The sequence below is a fragment of the Eulemur rufifrons genome, chromosome 20, assembly GCF_041146395.1.
Source record: "Eulemur rufifrons isolate Redbay chromosome 20, OSU_ERuf_1, whole genome shotgun sequence".
Taxonomy (NCBI): Eukaryota; Metazoa; Chordata; class Mammalia; order Primates; family Lemuridae; genus Eulemur; species Eulemur rufifrons.
The window spans coordinates 50,745,789-50,765,088 of NC_091002.1; the positions used below are offsets into that span (position 1 = coordinate 50,745,789).

General features: G+C 55.9%; 1 protein-coding gene across 1 annotated transcript; it reads left to right on the top strand.

Moving 5' to 3' along the window:
- The first annotated feature begins 16,017 nt into the window (after positions 1-16,017).
- C20H11orf98 (chromosome 20 C11orf98 homolog) lies at positions 16,018-16,655 on the top strand. The gene has a single exon (XM_069496202.1). The coding sequence runs from the start codon at positions 16,046-16,048 to the stop codon at positions 16,385-16,387; it is 342 nt and encodes a 113-aa protein (XP_069352303.1). The 5' UTR covers positions 16,018-16,045; the 3' UTR covers positions 16,388-16,655.
- The last annotated feature ends 2,645 nt before the right edge of the window (positions 16,656-19,300 follow it).

Consider the following 19,300-nt stretch of genomic DNA (forward strand, 5'->3'; position numbering starts at 1 on the left):
GTTTGTATCATTTTGTACCAAAAAAAAAAAAAAAAAGGAAAAAAAAGGGCAGAGAGTCGATGTTTTGATGTGTTTTCAGTGCCAGGCAGTCTTGGTTCCGAGCTGAGTACCGGCTTTGCGGAGTTGTGGTGTCCGGGGAGTTGGGCGTCGGCACGCTGCTCCCGAGGAGTAAATAAAGTCCCCTTTGAAGTAGTCGCCTCGACCTGCCTTCATTTTCTTTCATGCACTCAGGAAGCTGACGGTGTTTGGGGACAGCAGGGGACGGACACGGGGAGGTTGGCATCACCGGTGGGATCCACCCACCCAGCTGAGGCTCCTCCCCGTGCACCCCATGCACCGGGACTTGCCATGGCACGTGGCTCCAAGGTGGGTCTGCTATGAGCACTGCCCACGGGGGACACCCTCACGCCTCCCCTGCTGGCCTGGGGGCCCCTCGAGGGTGAGGAACAGAGCTGGGCCCAGATGCATGTCCTTCGTGGGACACCCAGGCCTCAGCCTTCTGAGGGGCACCTGGCAGGCGCGTGTCCTGGCAAGACCAACCTGTGCCACCTGCATGGGAGCCCAAGCAAAGCTGGAGTCTGTGAGCTCACCAGCCTTGGCCGAGAAGGCAGCACCCTGCTCCCCTCTGCTCATCTCCCCCAGGCCAGTGCGCCCAGATTCACCTCCCACCGTAGAGTCCCAGCCTCCCAGGCTGTGAACCCAGACACGAGCAGGTCCCACCACACCAGGGTTTGGGGTCCCTGGAAGCTCCCCAACTGGCCCGATCACGTGACCCAGGCTGCCTTGACCACTGGCCTGAGTTCACTCTGGGGGGCCCCAGCAGTGGCTCACACCTCCTTGACATGAAGGCGTAGAGTGGCACCCCTGATAACGGTGCTGGTTGGCGGGCAGAGGCCACGCATCTGTGCCAGCCACCCAGGGCCTGTGGAGGATCTGAGGCTCGGCAGCCTCCAAGACCCCTGCTGGTCAGCGACACAGTCAGACCTGAGCCCCCAGCCACTGCCCCACCCTGCAGCCCCACCGCCACCCCAGGAGACGGGTCAGGGCAGATGGAGCCGGCTGGGCACCCCGTGGGCAACACCTTCCCCTCCCCCAACCCTTGGCAGAGCTGTTTCTTCCGACTCCCTCCCCTCAGCCCATCCCCAGCCTTTTCTTGAACACAAATTTGCATCCACAATGACTTGCATAACAAAAAATCACTCACACGGTTAATTACCACGGGTACAGTTGATAATTACAGGCACAATTACCCACCTGCTAATTTTGAGGGTGTGGAGCAGCTAATCACATCCACAGTTAGGCAACTGCTGGGGCACAGGCCTTGTAATCAGACTCCCAGGGCGAGGAGGGGCTCAGGTGACCTGCTAAGGACCCCCCCCCCCCCGGCTCCAGGGCAGGGGGATTTGGCCTAGAGGAAAGGGTCTGCACAGAGGTTGCTGTCACCCCCCTGCCCTGGGAGGACCCAGAGTGGTCAGCTCACAGGTCTGCATCCCGCAGAGCCCCCTGGGACACTGGCCGATCAGCCAGGGGTCCACAGACCCACCTGCAGGGCAGGCCAAGAAGGCTCGGTCCAGCCAGCTTCGGGGACTCTGCACCTCGCTCACTCACACTCACACATGCACGCGCACACGTGCACACACACACACACACACACACTCACTCTGCACTCTGGGCTCTGGTAGGCTGCAGGGTGCTATCCAAGGTGCTGACCTCCAAGCTGCTGGGGGTGGGGGTGCCCCTTGCTGTGGAGTCCGGCAGGGCGGGGCCCTGATCAGCCCGGGACAGCTGGGAGGGCCAGGCAGGGATGGTAAGGGTACCTGGAAAGCCCCTCGAAGCCCTGTCCGCTGTCTCTGCCACCTGTGCCCATGACCAGCCTCCTCGGCGGCCTGAGGACTCGGGGTCGGCTCTGTCTCAAGGTGGCCTGGTCAGATGCACTGAAACACCAGCCCGGGGCAGGGAGGGGCTCCCTCGGTGGGTCCAGGGGGATCAACGCTGCAAACCACAGGCCGGCCCAGCCTCGGACATGACCTGACCAGCACAGTTCACCTTAAAATGTTGAATTAACTGTTGCATTTGTTTCCTGGGGACGCTGTGACAAAATGCCACAAACTGGGTGGCTTCAAACAGCAGAGATTTATTTGCTCGGTTTTGGAGACCAGAAGGCTGAGGTCAGTGTCCCTGGGCTGAAATCAAGGTGTCATCAGGGCCAACCTCTCCTGAGGGGCAACTTTTGGATCACGGCCCCGGGCAAGGTGGGCTTCCAGATTGCACCTGCAGCTCCCTTGGTTCCCTCTAGGTTTTAGGGGTTTTCTCCCCTTTAACTGAATTCACTGTGAGTTTGTTCTCCACGTGGGATGAGAAGTCCAGCATTGCTGTCTTCCAGATGACAGGACGTTATGTCGCTGCCATTTATTAAATCGCCCTTTTATTCTAAACAGAAATACGACCTTGGTCATGTATTGAACTCTCAGACACACAGAGATCTTCTCTGGAGTCCCTGCTCTGTCGGCTAAACTGTCTGTCCATGCCAGTGCTGTGCTGATTTGCCTACAGTGGCTTTATGATATGTTCCTTTGTCTGACGGGACAAGCTCTTCCTCCTGACTCTTCTTTTGCACTGTCCTTGGCTAAGCTACCCCAGGAGCTGTGAAGGCCAGAGAAGGGGCCCCCGCCGACCTGGGGTTGCTGATGCTGGGAACGCTCCTGGGCTCCAACAGCGTTTGGGTACCATTGGGTGTCCCAGGTGCAGGGACGCGCTGTCCGGGGAAGGAGGCAGGCTCGCGTCCCCCACCGCGCTCCCCCAGGACCTGGAACACCGGCAGCCCCCACGACTCAGCTCAGGGACGCGGCTGCTCTGGGCTCCAAACCCCGGGACACCAGGACACCAGCCGGTGTCCCCCTGGAAGGAGGGATGGACGCGGGGTGGGGAAAGGCAGCAGCGCCCCTCCTGCGCCCCGCCTGAGCCCTCGCCCCCCACCTGCGCCTGCTCCCCCGCCTGCGCCCGCGCCCCTGCCCCGTGCCCCACCTGCGCCCCCACCTGTGCCTGCGTCTCCGCCCCGCGCCCCACCTGCCCCCGCCCCGCCTGTGCCCGCGCCCCCGCCTCCGCCCCCGCCCCGCACCGTCTGTGCCCCACCCGCGCTGGCCTTCGCCCCGCGCGCCAGCCCAGCACCCTGCTCAGATGCTCAGCCCCACCTCAGGGGCGCGAGCCAGCTCTCCTCCGTGGTCGCCCCGCCCCTTTCAGCTCCCCCAGACCACCCTTCTCGGCCCCCTAGTGCGCCGCACAGCCCGCGCCGCCCCCAGAGTCCCGCCGCCTCCACGCAGAGTCCCACGGGCTCCGCGGCTAGGCCCCTCCTCGGCCCCGCCCCTCCGCCCCGCCCTTATAGGCCCCACCCCTCCGCTCGCCCCGCTCTCATAGGCCCCGCCCCGCCCTCTCGGCCGCGCTGGACAGCGGTTGTGGTTCGCGACTCCGCAGCCACGCAGGGCAGGGCGGGGCGAGCACTCCAGGGTCCAACTTCGGCCACCCTGGGGCTGGGAGGTGCTGCCAACATCCCCATTTCAAAGACGAGGAAACTGAGGCTCAGAGAGGTAAGAGCTGTCTGCGTCTGCCTTGACTCGGCCCTAGGGACACAGAGGACCTGGGGACAGAGGAGCCCCTGAGAGGGGGTGGGGCCCTTCTCCTGGTGCCCTCATGAGGGGCGCGCCCCAGTCCGGTGATGTGGCCCCACCCATTCACCCTCAAGGCACCCCCCAGGGTCCTCAGCGGTGCAGAACCTCTCCAGGGCTCCCTCCCCGTGTCCCCCGACATCCCTCCAGGGAGTGTCCCTGTGGGGCCTCGGCCCAGCTGGGGCCGCCCATTGCTCCTGCTGAATCTACCCCAGGAAGAGAAGGGGGGACTCGGCAGGGTTCTTCTGTAGGGCGTGGTTTGCAGTGTTGGGGCTCCCCCTGCGTCCCCACACTCCTGGGAGCCCGTTCTGGGCGGGGCTGGATCTGCCACAGACCTGGCTGAATGGATGAGTGAAACTCTCACGGCCATCCGCCCCAACACCGCCAGAAAAGACACAGTGCTGGGCATTCAGGCACAGCTGGATCTAGGTGCTCCAGGAGTGCCATCGAGACTTTCTTCACTCTTAGCCTCTGTGTTGGTCAGTCCCAGCCACACTCTCCCCGTGCAGTGGCCAAGGTGGCCGTAGGTAACCAGGCTGGTGTTCTGCCAGCCCCAAACATGTAGAGCTCCTTTCTGTGCAGTTCTTGCAAAATGTCCAGGTGAGACAGTTTTGACCTGACTGGGGTCACAGCCATCCCTCAGCCTGTGTCGGTGACCCTGACAAGCCAGGCCACATGCCCCCAATGAGTCCACCCCCAGAGAGGGGTGAGGACCACCCACCCACTCATCCCAGCAGGGGGGTGGGGCCAGCGTGGCCCAGTGGGCTTCATGTGTGGCACAGCACAGCCAGCGCCAGGGAGACTCAGGCGTTGCTACCTCAGTCATCACCAGGGTTTGCTCCTAGAGCTCCGGTCTAGCTGAGAAGTGAAGTCTGGAGTGACCCAGAGGGCCTCTGGTGGGTGGGGTGGGCAGTCAGGGGGGAGGCAGAGGGCTTCCTGGAGCTGGTGGCATCCGGGGGCCCCCAGTGACAGAGAACTGCAGAGGGCCGGTCACATCTGGGGGCTCCGGCAAGCGACCAGGCTACTTCCCTGCCGGCTTCCTGCTTCTCCAGCTCCGAGGGCAGCGGGGCTGAGCAACGCCTGCTGTGCCTCGACCTCCACCCCCAGCTCACACCGAGACTGGAGACTGGGAAAGGCCGTCCACTGGGTGCAGACCTCCCTCCCCTAAATTCACTAAATTTGAATCATATATTGAGGAAACAAAATGTTAAGAACGAGCCAGTCTGAAGAAGCCCCCAGAACCTTCCCCGCAACACATAGGCCACACGCGACGGTCGAGACGCGAAAGGCTCCGCCGCGGCTGCTGCCAACACCGCGATCGCCACTAGCGGGATCCGCAGCTCCGCAGCCCAATTCATCCGCGTCTCCTCCACGACCTGTGCCGCCTGCGACCTTGGAAACCCTTGCCCGCTCCGCTCACGAAGCTCGTCTCCGACGTGTCCTCGCGTGCTCTGTGGGCTCAGCTGTCACTGCCCGGCCTAGGAGCCGCCTCCAGATGACGGCTGCACGTGGCGCGAAGACAGCCCCCAGGCTCGCGTCCCCACGGCTGCCTTCCTCTCTCCAGGGAACCGCACGGGCCTTTGTCAAAAACCCGGTGACGTGACGCGTGGCTCCGTCTGGACTGTTCTGTCCCACTGACGTGCTGGTCTTCGCGCCAACACCGCGCTCCCGTTCCGTGCCGGATTGTCTTGGCTATTTTGGGTCCCCTGCGTTCCCATATACATTTTCGGAATCAGTTTGTCCATTTCTATGAAAAACCTGCCGGGATTTTGATTGAGGCCGCACCAGATCTATGAACTTGGACAGATCCACCCCCTTGGCGACACTGAGTCGAGTCCCCCGCTCCGTGAACGTGGTCTCGTTCCCACTCAGGTCCTCTTTGCTTTCTCCAATTCCAGCGTGAGGACCTTCACGTCTTCCCAAAATGCATCCCTCGGTGTTCCTGCTCTTGCTGCCGTTGCTCACGGTGCGTTTTACATTTTGTGACTGTTGCTAGATTTGTACCTACAGAGGACCCTGCCATGTGACCCTCAGCAAGGCGACCGCAGTCGTGTGGCTTTTCTGCTGCGCACGACCCTGGCACCTCTGAGTTCTGGTTCACCTTCTTCCGCCCTAAACTCGATGCTTATTTCTTTTTCTTTTCTATTTTTTGTGACTGGAACCGCCAGTACGCTGGGGGTGGCGGAGCGGTGAGAACAGACGTCCTTGTCAAATATCCGAACCGGACCGAGGGCAACTAGTAACGTGGCACGTGCGACACTAACCAGCCACGGAGGCGCTCGCGCACAGAACACACGCGCACAGAACACACGCGCAAACCCGCGAACCGCGCATGCGCAGGCTCGCTGTTGGGGGGGGGCCGGCACCTCGTGCTCTCGCGAGACCCTGTGCCTGACGTGACCGCCCCGCGCAGACTCGCGGGACCCAGCGGCGGGAGAACAGCGGAAATGGCGTCGGTCCCGCTCGCGGAGTCCAAGCCCGACTGTCCTCTACTGATCCAGCCGGTTTGTATCGGGCCAAGAACTCAGTAAAAGCATCCGCCACGGTGGGAACCTAATCAGTACGTCGCCGTGGGCGTGGCCCGCCGGGAGGGCAGGAGCGTCCGCCCCGCGCCGTGGGCTGAGCCGCGTCCTCACCCGCCGCAGCTCCGAATTGACTTTATTTGGAGACGGGGCGGAGTCACAGTGAGCCCGTTTGGGGGCCCGAGTCCAGCGTGACCGGTGTCCTGCGAACCCGGGAAACCTGGACACAGACAGACGCAGGGAGGACACCGCGTAGGGCGAAGGCAGAGGCCGGGGAGCCGCTTCTACGGGCCAAGATCCCCGAGGACGCCGGCGACCAGCGGAGGCCGGGAGGGCAGAGCCCCTCCGACTCCGGGGGAACCGGCCGCCGACGCCCTGGGCCGCGGTGTGAAGCTCTGTGGCTCGAGGCCCGGCCCGGCCCGTGGTCCTCCGCTCCGGCAGCCCCGGGATTCCGGCGTAACAGCCCCGGACGGGCAGCGCGTCCAGCGTAACCTGTGAACCGACCGACACCGCCGCGCAGCCGGACCAGCTCGGGGGAAAGCGGTAAGTGGGAACCGCCTCGGATCACGCCGGTGACCGCTCTGGGAGGCCGGGTGTTGGCGTGCAGCGAGCAGCCTCCGACACGCGCCCCACCAGGGCCGGGATTCACCACGGCTGCCCCGTAACGTTAAGGCACCCAGAGACCAGGCAGGGCCGCCATGGGGGTCTGCGTCCAGACTGGGGCCATCTGGTCACCTAAGCCAGGACCCAGGTGTGTTTCTGGGTCCCCCTGCCCCGCCCAGCTCATCTGCAGGACGACAACCCCGGCGAGCACACAGCGCCTCCGCCTGTGTCCCGGCTGGGCCGGGCTGCGGGAGCGCAAGGCGCGAGCTCAGCTTCCAGGCCCTGGGTCGCGGGGGACCAGTGTGCTCAGCGCCAGGGACGGCCCTGCCTGTGTTTTAGTTGCCGATTCTAACAGGCAGCTGCAAACAGACCCCTCGGGCGACTCTAAAATGGGAAAACTGGGAAAAACAGGCAAAACGAATACAGATAAATTTGATTTTAATAAAGGAGTTAATTTTCTTTCAATCCTATATAAAACAATAGCAATTAAAAACTTCATTTTTGAAAGTAAAATATTTACATATGAACAAGTAACTGTGCAAAATTTACATGAAAAAATGGAAAGACAGGGATTTCCTAAAAGACAAAATAAAAGGTGTAACAGTTCCTGGGTGTTGATAAAAATACTGATCAGAGTTCAGTTCGCACGCGCGAATCAAAGTCTAAGGTGAGAATTCACACGGAGAGAGCAGAGTATTTACAGTCATAAAAGTACTATTGATAGACAATCTCATACAATAACCTCTGAAAATATAAAGAACCAATTAGTATATTTGTCATAAAAAAATAGGTACAAACAAGGGGCTTTGCCCTGGGCCCGGCAAAGCGGGCCGGGCTTGCATACAGTCTTTTAGCAAAATAATTATAGTTTCCATAGCCATCTGCGTCCTGTGCCAAAGAGCTTGTACAGTCACTGACAAAATACACCGTTTTCCAACACTTGATTGACACTGAGAAACAGTCTTTGATGATTCTTCTCAACTTTGATTTTATTTAATCTAAGTTTTCACTTTTAGCTAAAAAACACAGTGCAAGTAAAATATATTTATGCTGAAAAGGTTCTCGTCTCTTTAACTTTACAGCTTTACAAACTATAGCAAATAAAATGCGTTTGTACAGGTGCTGACCACACACACTCAGGAGGAGCCGCCCCGCGGGGCTCGGCCTCTACCCGGCGGAAACGCGACTGCGCTCCCAGGCGACGGCGCTGCGGTGACTCGCGTGTTCCTCGAGGATTCTGAACCGGGGCGGGGGGAGATAAATAGTCTAAAAATCAGCTTGCTTTGCCAACTGACTTTACAAAAATAAAATAAATGAAATGAGGTCGTCGACTGCAGACATACACCTACACAGTAAGTTAGACAGAACTAAAACAAGATGCACAAATAATGTGGAAACTGCTACGCGTTGACAGAGGGCAGGTAATTATTTGCTAAACGATCCATCAGTCTTTTTATATGGCTTGTTTGGCAAGAAGGCCACTCAATCAAAGATGAGTTAGGATTTAATTGTCCTCTAAGAGTATCCACAGGCCTTTGTATTCTCCCGGTTACAGAAACGTATTTTCTTTCATACTGAAGAGTTGATTTAGAAACAGGAATATAAAACTGTTCCATTGTAAAGAGGTGGCTGTTTTTTAAACAATATTCCATTTGCTTGTTACAAAAAGGCGTAATCTGCAAATATATAAAAACGTCCCAGGCGTCTGTCACACGCCATGCCGCCCGCATCACTTGAGGAATGCTTTGTAGAGCAACAGTGAATGGCTTGTCTCGCGCTCGTTTTCTAAACAGAATATGAGGTCCCTGAGGTTGACCCGCGTGATTCTTTGTCACGTGAACTGTCTGGGGGTTCCGACGCCGGAGCCGCCTGGGACCACCGAGCCTGGGCCCGACCCCTGGTGACAAGAAAGAGACAGTCGTGTTAGTGGTGTTCGGAGGTGGGCTGAGGGCAGGAGGAAAAGGGGCAACTCCTGTTCGGAGGCCCCTAAGGACCTTGTGTCACCTCACCTCCATCACGTCACCCCACCGGGCACAGACTACAGAACTCCCAACGGACAGCTCTCGTTGTTCCGTTCGGCAAAACTAAGTGTCTGTGTTCTGATGTTAAAGTTGCTCGTGTATATTCAAGTACAAAGATTACAACAGCATTTTACGGCATTTCTCCTTCAAGGTCTGAGACGCTGGAGGTCGCGAGTCCTGCCCGGCCTGCGAGCCGGCGGCCCTGCAGCCAGGGGCCTGGGCCTGGCCGTGCCCTGCTGTGTCCCTTCTCCTGTCTCCAGCCCCAGGGCGACTCTGCCTGCTTCTTGCTGTGTCTCCGACCTTAGTTACTCATGCGAGAGTCAAGGGGGAGGCACCACTGAGGTGCCTCCTTCAGGCCCGCCGCCGAGTCACTTTGGTGGCCACTTTTCCTTGTTTGAAGGAACTGTTTAGGTCTCCTTAGCAGTTCCCTCTTCAGTCTCCGTAACAGCCCTCAAGGAGCATTTTGTGCTGGAGACAAGCTGGGACCCCTCCCAGGGCTGGGGTGACAGCAACAGTGAGAAGGAACGAGGAGGAGAAGGGGCCCCGCCGCCATGACACCGCCTGGCAGCGGCCGTCCCTCGAGGCACCTGGCGGTCTGGACCACGCACCACCCCCGCACACGCGGCCGGGCCTCTGGGGAACAGGGAGCATGGCCAGGGCCGAGCTGGAGAAGGGCTTGCTCTCCCCTCTCTGGGACTTGTTTTCGGAATCATCAGAACACGGGCGCCCCCCTCGGGGCTGAGCTCACTGGCTTCGGACCAGACCTCTCCTTCCGCTTGAAACGTGGCCAAGGGCAGAAGAACCCACGTCTCCCTCACCGTCATCGCCTTCGCTACACGCTGACCTGCACCCGGGTCAGGGCTCATGAAAATGGCACTCTGGACCCCAACCTGCCCCGTCCCAGGGCTCTGGAAAGGAGCAAATAGAAGGCGGCCAGCCTAGGACCCGGGCGTGCCGCACAAATGCCACCTGCTGCGAACACTCCGAGCAAAACCCAGACAGAAAGAGTCACCGTCTGCCCGAATCCCCGCTGGCCCAGGGCTGCGCGCACAGGCAGAGGTGGCCCTGCTCCGGGCTCTGCCACACTCCCTGGCGCCCGCCCAGACTGGCCCAGAACCTCGGACCCCAGCACCGCCAGCGCCTCGGGCTGTCTCGGAGGAGAAACGTCCAATCCCGGGGGCGGGGGATGGATCCACCTAGGAGCCCCACCCAGGCAGGGGGCTGAGAGCTCCGAGCCTGCAGCAGGCCTGGGACAGCAGCAAGTGGCAATGGGTGGGGGTGGGGGTGGGGGGGCTTTCTAATCCGCTCTGCCTGTCCCCAGCACACAGCCAGACAGCAAGCAGTTCCAGTCAAAGTGGCAGCCAGCACCAGCGTGTCGCGCAGCTGTGACAGCACAAGACCTGCCCAGACCCCTCCTCTCCCACCCTACTGTCCGTGGGATCCACACACACGTGTCAGGCCACCGAGAGGGGGCTGTAAGGAGCGGTAGTAACAAGAGCCTCACATATGAGCTCCACCTCACGTCCAGGAGGCCGAGGACAGCATGCTGCCCAGCCACCTGCGTCCTGGTATCTCCCCCAAAACAACTGTAAACAACGGAAGGGACGGCGGACCCATGAGAACATCACGCCGTCTGCACAAGGGGAAGACAGGGAACGCCCGGACTTCACAGCAACTCAAGTAAGAGCATCGGCACATCCCAGAGTGTGATCTGCCACCCCCAGCAAGGCCACGTGGCAAAGACAGAGGAGGGGGCGGGGGCTGAGGTCATTGGGAACCACGGCCAGGAAGGCTGCAGTGTCCCAAGACCAGAGACCCCAGATAGGTGTGCAGGCAGGTCAGAGCACGGGGAAGGCACCTGCGGCATGGGGCGGGTAGGGGTCCTCAGAGGGCAAGGGTGTCCCGGGGAGCCCCCTGGCCGGTGGGTGACGGCAGGGAAAGAAGCAAACGGGGCAGTTCAGGGTCCTGCCAGACAAGAGCCTCCCCGTGGGCCACCGCGCAGCCTGCCCAACGGCCTGCACTTGGCAATGCCGCCAGGAGAGGGCGCCATGGAACCACGGATCCTGGAAACCACCAAAAACCACAAAAATGAACAGGAGGGTCGGAGCCGCTGTGGACTGTCAGAAAATGAAATTCCACACGTATCAGTGACAAATCCACCCTTGAAGAACAAGAAAACTGTAAGACAGTGCTTTCAACAAAATAGAATGTACTTAAAACCAGCATTTAAGTATATGAGAGTCACCTTGAATCAAAAACTTAAAACAAGGAAATGAAACTGGAGTTTACTGAACCCTGACTTAAGACAGAAAGGGAAGGAAGAGCCCAGTCACCTCAGGAAGGGACGGCCACAGGGAGGACGGTCACAGGGAGGAGGGTGGCCGCGGGGACACACCAGACAGTGAGGGGCGCACAGCGTGAGGAAGCACAGTGGGCGCGGCGGCGGCGAAGAGGGAACCGTTCTCGTGTCGTCGGAGTCCCCGAGGAAGAAAATCCGTGCGATGGAGCAGAGGGGTATTTGAACCACAATCCAAGAAAACGTCCCCAATACACAAAAAGACCCAAGTCCACGCGTGGGAAGGGCCCAGTGGGCACCTGGGACAACCAGCCCAGAACAACCAGCTCTGAGACCGTGCTCGTCAAACCGTTGGTTTTCAAAGATGACGCTACGACGGCCAGGTGGAGAGAGGACGTGGCCACGCTGACACGGGGAAGCGTCCCTGAGCGCCCACAGGAAGTTCAGTTAAGCAGCAAAGGACACAGCCTGGAGGAGAAGCGCAGCGAAGACAGAAATGCCCACAGGAATAAAACACGGGGAGTCTGGACAAAGCACGTCCGTCACCTCAGTGAAGGTGAACGGGTTTAACTCATCTATTAAAAGAAAACGATTTTCAATGTGGCTCAAAACAAAACACAACCACATGCTGAACAGAGACTCGCCTTCACCAAAGAGATTCGGAAAGGCTGAGGGCAATGACGCGGGGACTGCGGGCCGACAAGCAGAGGCCGGGTGACGACAAACGTGAACACTTCCTAACGCTAAAAGTTAGGTATTTACGTACCAAGTAACACGGCAACCGCCTCTACACACCACAATCTGCAGGACACGCAAGGGGTAGAGACAGCTGCTAACGACAGAGATTAGCCACAAACCCACACCCAGATCCCGGCTTCCAAACACCATCTCCGGCCAAAGGAACCCGCGTTCCTCAGAAAAACGGCCGACTGCACGGCTACGGCAGGGAAAATAAAAGATGAGCCTGGACCATGTCGTGGGGTCAGAAAGTAAGCAGAAGAGCATGGGCCATGGCGAGAGGACACAGGGACCAACCGAAAGGAGCTCACGGTGGCCAAAGCCGGGTCACAGGAGCAACAACATGGACAGAACGGATTATCCTACAAACGTGCCCACAGCAGCTGAGTGAGCCGCCGGATGGACGAAGGTGGCATGAGGAGGAAGGGGCAGTTCGCTCCACAGGGGACCCCCAATCCATAAACGCAGACGCCGGTCTGGAAAGGCTGCACACCGTGCGCTCTGGCAAGGGCAACACGTGGAGACGGCGGAACGATCAGCAGTTGCCGGGGCTGGGACAGGGGGGGCTGGCGGGCGGCACCCAGGGGATCTCAGGGCAGCGCAGACGCTCTGCACGAGGACGCAGAGGTGGCGCGGCCATCACGCATTGTCAGAACCCACGGAACGCACGGCACACGCGTGAACCCTCGTGTAAACTACCGACTCGGGTGACGACGCGTCAACGGAGGTTCACGCGCTGTAGCAAACGCCCCGCGGTTGAGGGGACAGTGACAGCAGGGGAGGCTGGGTGGGGGCAGCACTCGGGAAATCTCTGCACTTTCCTCTTGTTTTTCAGTGAACCTAAAACTGCTCTAAAAATAAGGTTAATAGTTTTTTAGAAATTAAGAAAAAAATCAAATAAGGTCTTTAGTGAATAATATCATACCAATGTTTAACATCAGGGGAAACTGGGTGAGGGATATATGGAAACTCTCTGTACTGTTTCTGTAATTTTTCTGTAAGTCTAGAATTAACTCAAAATAAAGTTAAAAGAAAAAGACCCACCCTACAGGAATAATCCTAAATTTGAAATAGGGACAGGCACCGTGGCTCACACCTGTGTTCCCAGCACTTTGGGAGGCCAAGGAGGGAGGATCATTTTAGCTCAGGACTTCGAGACCAGCCTGGGCAGCATAGTGAGACCCCTGTCTCCACAAAATATAGAAAAGTTAGTGCCTATCGTCCCAGCTACTCGGGAGGCTGGGGCAGGAGGATCCCTCGAGCCCAGGAGTTGGAGGAAGCAGTGAGCTGTGATCTCACCACTGCACTCCAGCCCAGGCAACAGAGCGAGACTCCATCTCTTAAATAAAAAAGACAGAAATAGAAGGTAAAAAGGGAAAAAAAGGGTACATTTTTTTAAAAGATTCAGGAGAAAGTAAAAATTGCTCACCCAGGTAAAGAAGATACAACATACAATTAACAGGAACCTCTGTTAAGGAAGACAATAGAATAGAAAATACAAAACTTTTTTTAACTATCATTAGGCAAAAGATGTTCTTAAATAAAAAAGATGTGAAACCGCACATGGGAAGAACACAACCCACCCGAGGACACAAATATGGAATAACCAATCCCAGATGCACTACAGCAAAGCCACAAGGCTCCAAGGAAAAAAGTCTTTGGACACCTAGACAAAAGTATAAAAAAGGAAATAAAATCAGATTGTCACCAGGCTTTGACAGCAACACTTACACCGGGGGGAAAAACCTGTATTTCAGATACTCAAGGAAAGCAAAGCTATTCAAACTGACCCTCAGGTATAAAAGGTGCAAACTTACGTTCCCATGAGCCATTCCAGAAGAGTGTGGAAGAGAGTGAGACGCAGGCCGGCGCAGTGGCTCTTGGCCGTCATCCCTGGTCTGTGCGGTGGGCCCAGTGGGCCAGCGATCTCCACGCTTCCAGGGACGGGGCCGTGGGGGCTGGGGGACGAGGCTGAGCCAGAAGCACCCGGAGTCACAGCTCCAGGGTCCACCCTGCCAGCCCCCTGCCCTGCAGCTGCAGAGGCCTGTGTCCCAGCTGGCTCTGCCGCCGTCCTGTGTGTGACGGGGTGGGTCTGTGCTCCTCTCTGAGGCCTTTGTCCCTGCTGCAGTCCCAGATGTTAGAGGCAGTGCAGGTCTCCCACAGGCCTGCCTGGCAGGGCCGGTCCTGAGGGGCAGACGCCTCTGTCCCCCGCCCGGCCCAGCGGGCAGGCCAGGGGTGGGGAGCAGCTCACGTGCCAACAAGTGGTGTGGAATTTGCAGGGGGCCGTGGGCTCCCTCTCGTGCCCCACGTGGGAGCAGCCCTGGCGGAAGGGCAGGCGGGGAGGGGCCAGGCGGGGGCTGCCGTCTCGGGCTCCTGACTGCTGACCTCCGGGTGCCGGCACCTGGCCCCGGCTCTGACCTGGCCCGCGTCGGGGTGCGGCTTGGCTCCTTTCCCTTCATCTCACTGGGTTTCACCGAGTCTGGGCTCCCTGTTCCCTGGAGCCTGGGGCCCCCGGAGCCCGTGGGACACAGGGTCCCTCATCTCCCTGGCACAGCGGTGGAGGCACCAGGGGAAGCCGCGTATGTGAATGCTCAGCTGTTGGGGACAGGCAGGGGGACAGGCGGCTGCTGGTGGCTGGGAAGAGGGCACTGGAGGCTTCCTGGCCCTCGTCCTCCAAGGGACTGGCCTGGCCAGGCTGGGGGAGGGGAGAGGGCCCATCTCCATGGCAACCCCAGGGTGGCTGCAGAGCCTGTGGGCACAGTGCCTGGGGTGGGCACAGTGCCTGGCGTGCTGTGGGGGTGCCAGGGGAGGTCAGACTGGCGCTCAGACCCGCAGGTGCCAACCCTGCCGCCTCCTGGCTCTGGGCCCTCTTTGAGCCTCGGGCTCCCATCCGTGCAGGGGCTGGAGCGGGTTTGCTTTTAGATCGTTCCTGGGCCAGGGCAGGGCTTCGCCGTGTGAGCATCTTGTCTCCCCAAACGTGTGTCACCCACTGCGAAATGACCCGAGGGGAAAAGGAGTTACAGTGGCAAATTGTGTGTGTGTATCACAATAAAAATAGGTTTAAAGTGAAATACTTTTTAAGATACACAAAAGCTGAAAGAATCAATCAGCAACAGACTCTTACTGCAAAAACGTTAGATGTACTTTAGACAGGAGAAAAATGATACCAGATGAAATTATGTTCAGAGATCTGGACATGGTAACCAAGTGGGGAATATGTGACTTTTTTTTTCTTTTTAAAACGTCTTTAAAAGGTAATTGACTGTTTAAACAAAAATAACAATAATGAAATTGGGGCATATAACACGTGTGTAAGTAACACGTATGACAATAGCACAGAGACCGAGGGGAAGCGACGGAAGGACGGAGCATGCTGTACGGCTCCTACGCTGCACAGAAAGTGGCGTCGTATCACTGGAAGGTAGAAACCAACGGTATTGTGACGTATCCTACGCCGCACAGGACAGCTGCCCACACAAAGAACTATCCAACCCAAAATGTCAGGTTGAGAAACCACGCCCTAAAGCTAAATAACTAAAACAGTAAAACAAAAAGTTATAGCTTATGGGCCACAAAGGCAATAAGAATGAAAAAATACTCAATGCAAAAGAAGTCATAAAGGAAAACAGAGCAAAGAGCTGATGAGATGAAGAGAAAACATACAGCAGGGTTTGGTGAATGGAACGTGGTGGAAATGACACGGTGCCAGCTCCCAGGCCCAGGACTCATGGAACCTGCAGCTTCCACTGGAACATTTGCTCTGGAGGAAGCCATCGCTCACATCGCCGCCTGGGCTCCACCCCTTGTCATACCACTGGTGGCATGAGATTCTCATAGAATCACGTGCCCAGCTGTAAACTGCGTGTGGGAGGGACCTAGGTTGCGGCTCCTGATGAGAGTCCAATGCTGACGGTCTGGGGTGGAGCTGAGGCCGTGGTGCCAGCGCTGGGGAGCGGCTGCAAATGCAGATTATCGTTAGCAGAGAGGTCTGACTGCACCATGAATGTGATGCGCTTGAAACATCCCAAAACCTTTCCTCCCTCACCTGGTCCGTGGAAAAATTATCCCCCGTGAAACCGAGCCCTGGTGCCAAAAAGGTTGGAGACCACTGGGATATAAGACCAACATACAAAAATCAATTTTATTTGAATACACTGGCAATGAATGATTGGAAATTGAAATTAAAAATGATACCGAGAGACCATGGGGGCTCCTGGGGGCAAGATCAACCGGCCCCGAACGGAACTGAAGAAGCAGCTGTTCAAGCGCCGGCGGGTGTTGAACCGGGAGCGGCGACTGAAGCACCAGGTGGTTGGGGCTGTGGTAGACGAGGGGCTCATCACGAGGCACCACCTCAAGAGGCGGGCGTCCAGTGCACGTGCCAACATCACTCTTTCGGGGAAGAAGCGCAGGAAACTCCTCCAGCAGATCCAGATTGCCCAGAAAGAGAAGGCAGCCATGGAAGTGGAAGCTCCTTCAAAGCCAGCCAGAACTAGTGAAGCACAGCCCAAACGGCAAAAGAAGACAACCCCCCCCAGGATGTAGACAGGAAGGACCTTGAAGATGAGAGCTAAAGTTCTTACCTTTTTCACCAGAAGATTCTCAGCTGGAGCCATAAGGACTACAGAGGTTGTTTCAGAGGACTTTGGAGAAAGCATTGGTCCTTTTCAACTCTCCCCAGATTCCTCTTCCATAATGGCTTACTGACCTCCCCTGGAAGGATGTGTTGGGAGGGAAGAGGGTACAAAAGAAAGATTGGAGAGGGGTCTGCCCAGTAGTCAACTCCATTTGTAATAAAGCCCTAGACCTCTGACTGAAGAAAAAAAAAAAAAAAAAAAGATAGCATTTAAAAAGAAATATTTACAGGTACATCTGACAAAACTACAAAAGACCTGTATATAAAAACTGTAAACATTGCAGAGTGAAAATAAAGGAGACCTCAGCAAAGGGAAAGATGCATCTTCTTCGCAGGTCAGAAAAACACTCAGACATCAGTTCTGACCAAATTGATCTGCAGATTCAGCACAAGCCCAGTCAAAATCCAAGTGTTCTCTCTTGTAGAAATTGTCAAGCTGATTCTAATATTCGTGTGGACACACAAATGATGTAGAATAAGTCCTCTGGAAAAAAAAAAAAAAGAACAAAGTTGGAGGACTAATACCACTTAATTTCAAGATTTTTTATAAAGCTATGGTAATCAAGACAGTGGTATAAAGACAGACAAGCAGATCAATAGAACGAAATAGAGAGTTCAGAAATAGACTCACAGCCGGGCGCGGTGGCTAACTCCTGCAATCCCAGCACTCTGGGAAGCCGAGGAGGGAGGATCGCTTGAGCTCAGGAGTTCGGGACCAGCCTGAGCAAGAGCGAGACGCCGTCTCTACTAAAAATAGAAAAAAAAATTAGCCAGGTGTGGTGGCGCCTGCTGTCCCAGCTACTCGGGAGGCTGAGGCAGGAGGATCGCTTGAGCCAAGAGTTTGAGGTTGCTGTGAGCTAGGCTGACGCCATGGCACTCTAGCCTGGGCGGCAGAACAAGACTCTGTCTCAAAAAAAAAAAAAAAAGAAAGAAAAGAAATAGACTCATTCATGCATGGAAAACTGATGTGTTACAGATGAGCAAAGGCCATGCAGTGGAAAAAGGATTGTCTTTTCAACAAACTGTGCTGGAAAGTGTGGCAACTCATGTATCAAAAAAAAAAAAAAACTCATTTCCACACCTCATGCATATACGAAAATTAACTTAAAATGGGCCATAAATACAAATGTAAAACTATAAACTTCCAGAAGAAAATAGAAAATGTTTGTGATCTTTGGCTAGGCGAAGATGTCTTAACTACAACACCATGATTTTCTGAAAGAACAAGTAGAATTTTATCAAGATTTTAAACTTATGTTCTTCCAAAGACACTGTTAGCATGAAAATAGCCACAGCCTGGCAGGAAATATTTGCAAAGCCTGCATCTGATAAAGGACTCATACCCAGAATATGTAAAGAGGTCTCAAACTCAGTAATAAAAAATAAACAACCCAATAACAAAATGGGCAAAAAATTTGGCCAGATACTTCACCAAAGAAGATGCTCAGAAGACAGGTAAGTATGCTCAGCGTCATTAGTCGTGGGGGAAATGCGACTTACACCACAGTGAGAATTGCTGCGCATCCGCCCGAGTGGCTGAAAGAAAGAGACTGGCGGGCCACGCAGGGCTGGCTTCGCGGGCCTGTGACCTGTGCGGTGACAGAGCCCCTGCACGGAGGGCCCTGCACCTTGTTTCGTGCCCTCCTGTTTTCATCTTCAAATCCTTAATGATTTTCAAACAAGGAGCCTGGCATTTTCATTTTGCCGCAGACCCAGCGAATTGTGTAGCCAGTCTCGACTCCACGTGTTAGCAAGGACGGGGAAAAGTGGAGCTCTCATACTCCGCTGGTAGGAATGTAAAATGGAACAACCACTTTGGAAAACAGTTGGGCAGTGTCTTAAAAAGTTAAGTGTTGGCCGGGCGTGGTGGCTCACGCCTGTAATCCTAGCACTCTGGGAGGCCGAGGTGGGCGGATCGTTTGAGCTCAGGAGTTCGAGACCAGCCTGAGCAAGAGCGAGACCCCATCTCTACTAAAAATAGAAAGAAATTATATGGACAGCTAAAAATATATATAGAAAAAATTAGCCGGGCATGGTGGTGTATGCCTGTAGTCCCAGCTACTCGGGAGGCTGAGACAGGAGGATCGCTTGAGCTCAGGAGTTTGAGGTTGCTGTGAGCTAGGCTGACGCCATGGCACTCACTCTAGCCTGGGCAACAGAGTGAGACTCTGTCTCAAAAAAAAAAAAACAAACAACAACAACAAAAAAAGTTAAGTGTTTACTTACCGTAGGACCCAGCATTCCCACTCTTAGGTGTATACCCAAGAGAAATGAAAATATATGTTCACACGAAGACTTGTACCAGAATGTTCACAGCTGCTCCATCTGTCATAGCCAAAAATTGAGACAATTTATACATCTGTCCCCAGGTAGATGAATGAATGAATTACAGTATATCCTGCAGTGGAAAACTCCTCGGTGGCGGGCAGGAACTGCTGACGGACGCAGCAGTGTAGGGACTCTCAGAATGATCATGTCGGGAGAAAGAGACCAGACTCCCCCGGCCAAGACTAAGCACTGTATGATTTCATTTATTTACAACTCTAGAAAATGCAGACTAGCTGAATTTGACAGAAATCGCATCAGTGGTTGCCTGGCTTGGGGAGGGGTGGCCGGGTGGGATTGCAGAGGGACACACAGGGGACTTGGGGAGAGATAGAATGTGCATTATCCTGATGGTGGTGACGGTTTCACGGTTTCAGGCAAAAGTCAGAAGTTACCAAGTTGTGTCCTTAAACTGGATTTTATTGTGCATCAATTATACCTCGATATTTTTTAAACGACTACAGGTGCTATTTGGCGAGACTATAGCACACACACAC

Excerpts from the sequence above, each read along its gene's own strand:
- C20H11orf98 (XM_069496202.1), top strand. The coding sequence starts at position 16,046 with ATGGGGGCTCCTGGGGGCAAGATCAACCGGCCCCGAACGGAACTGAAG.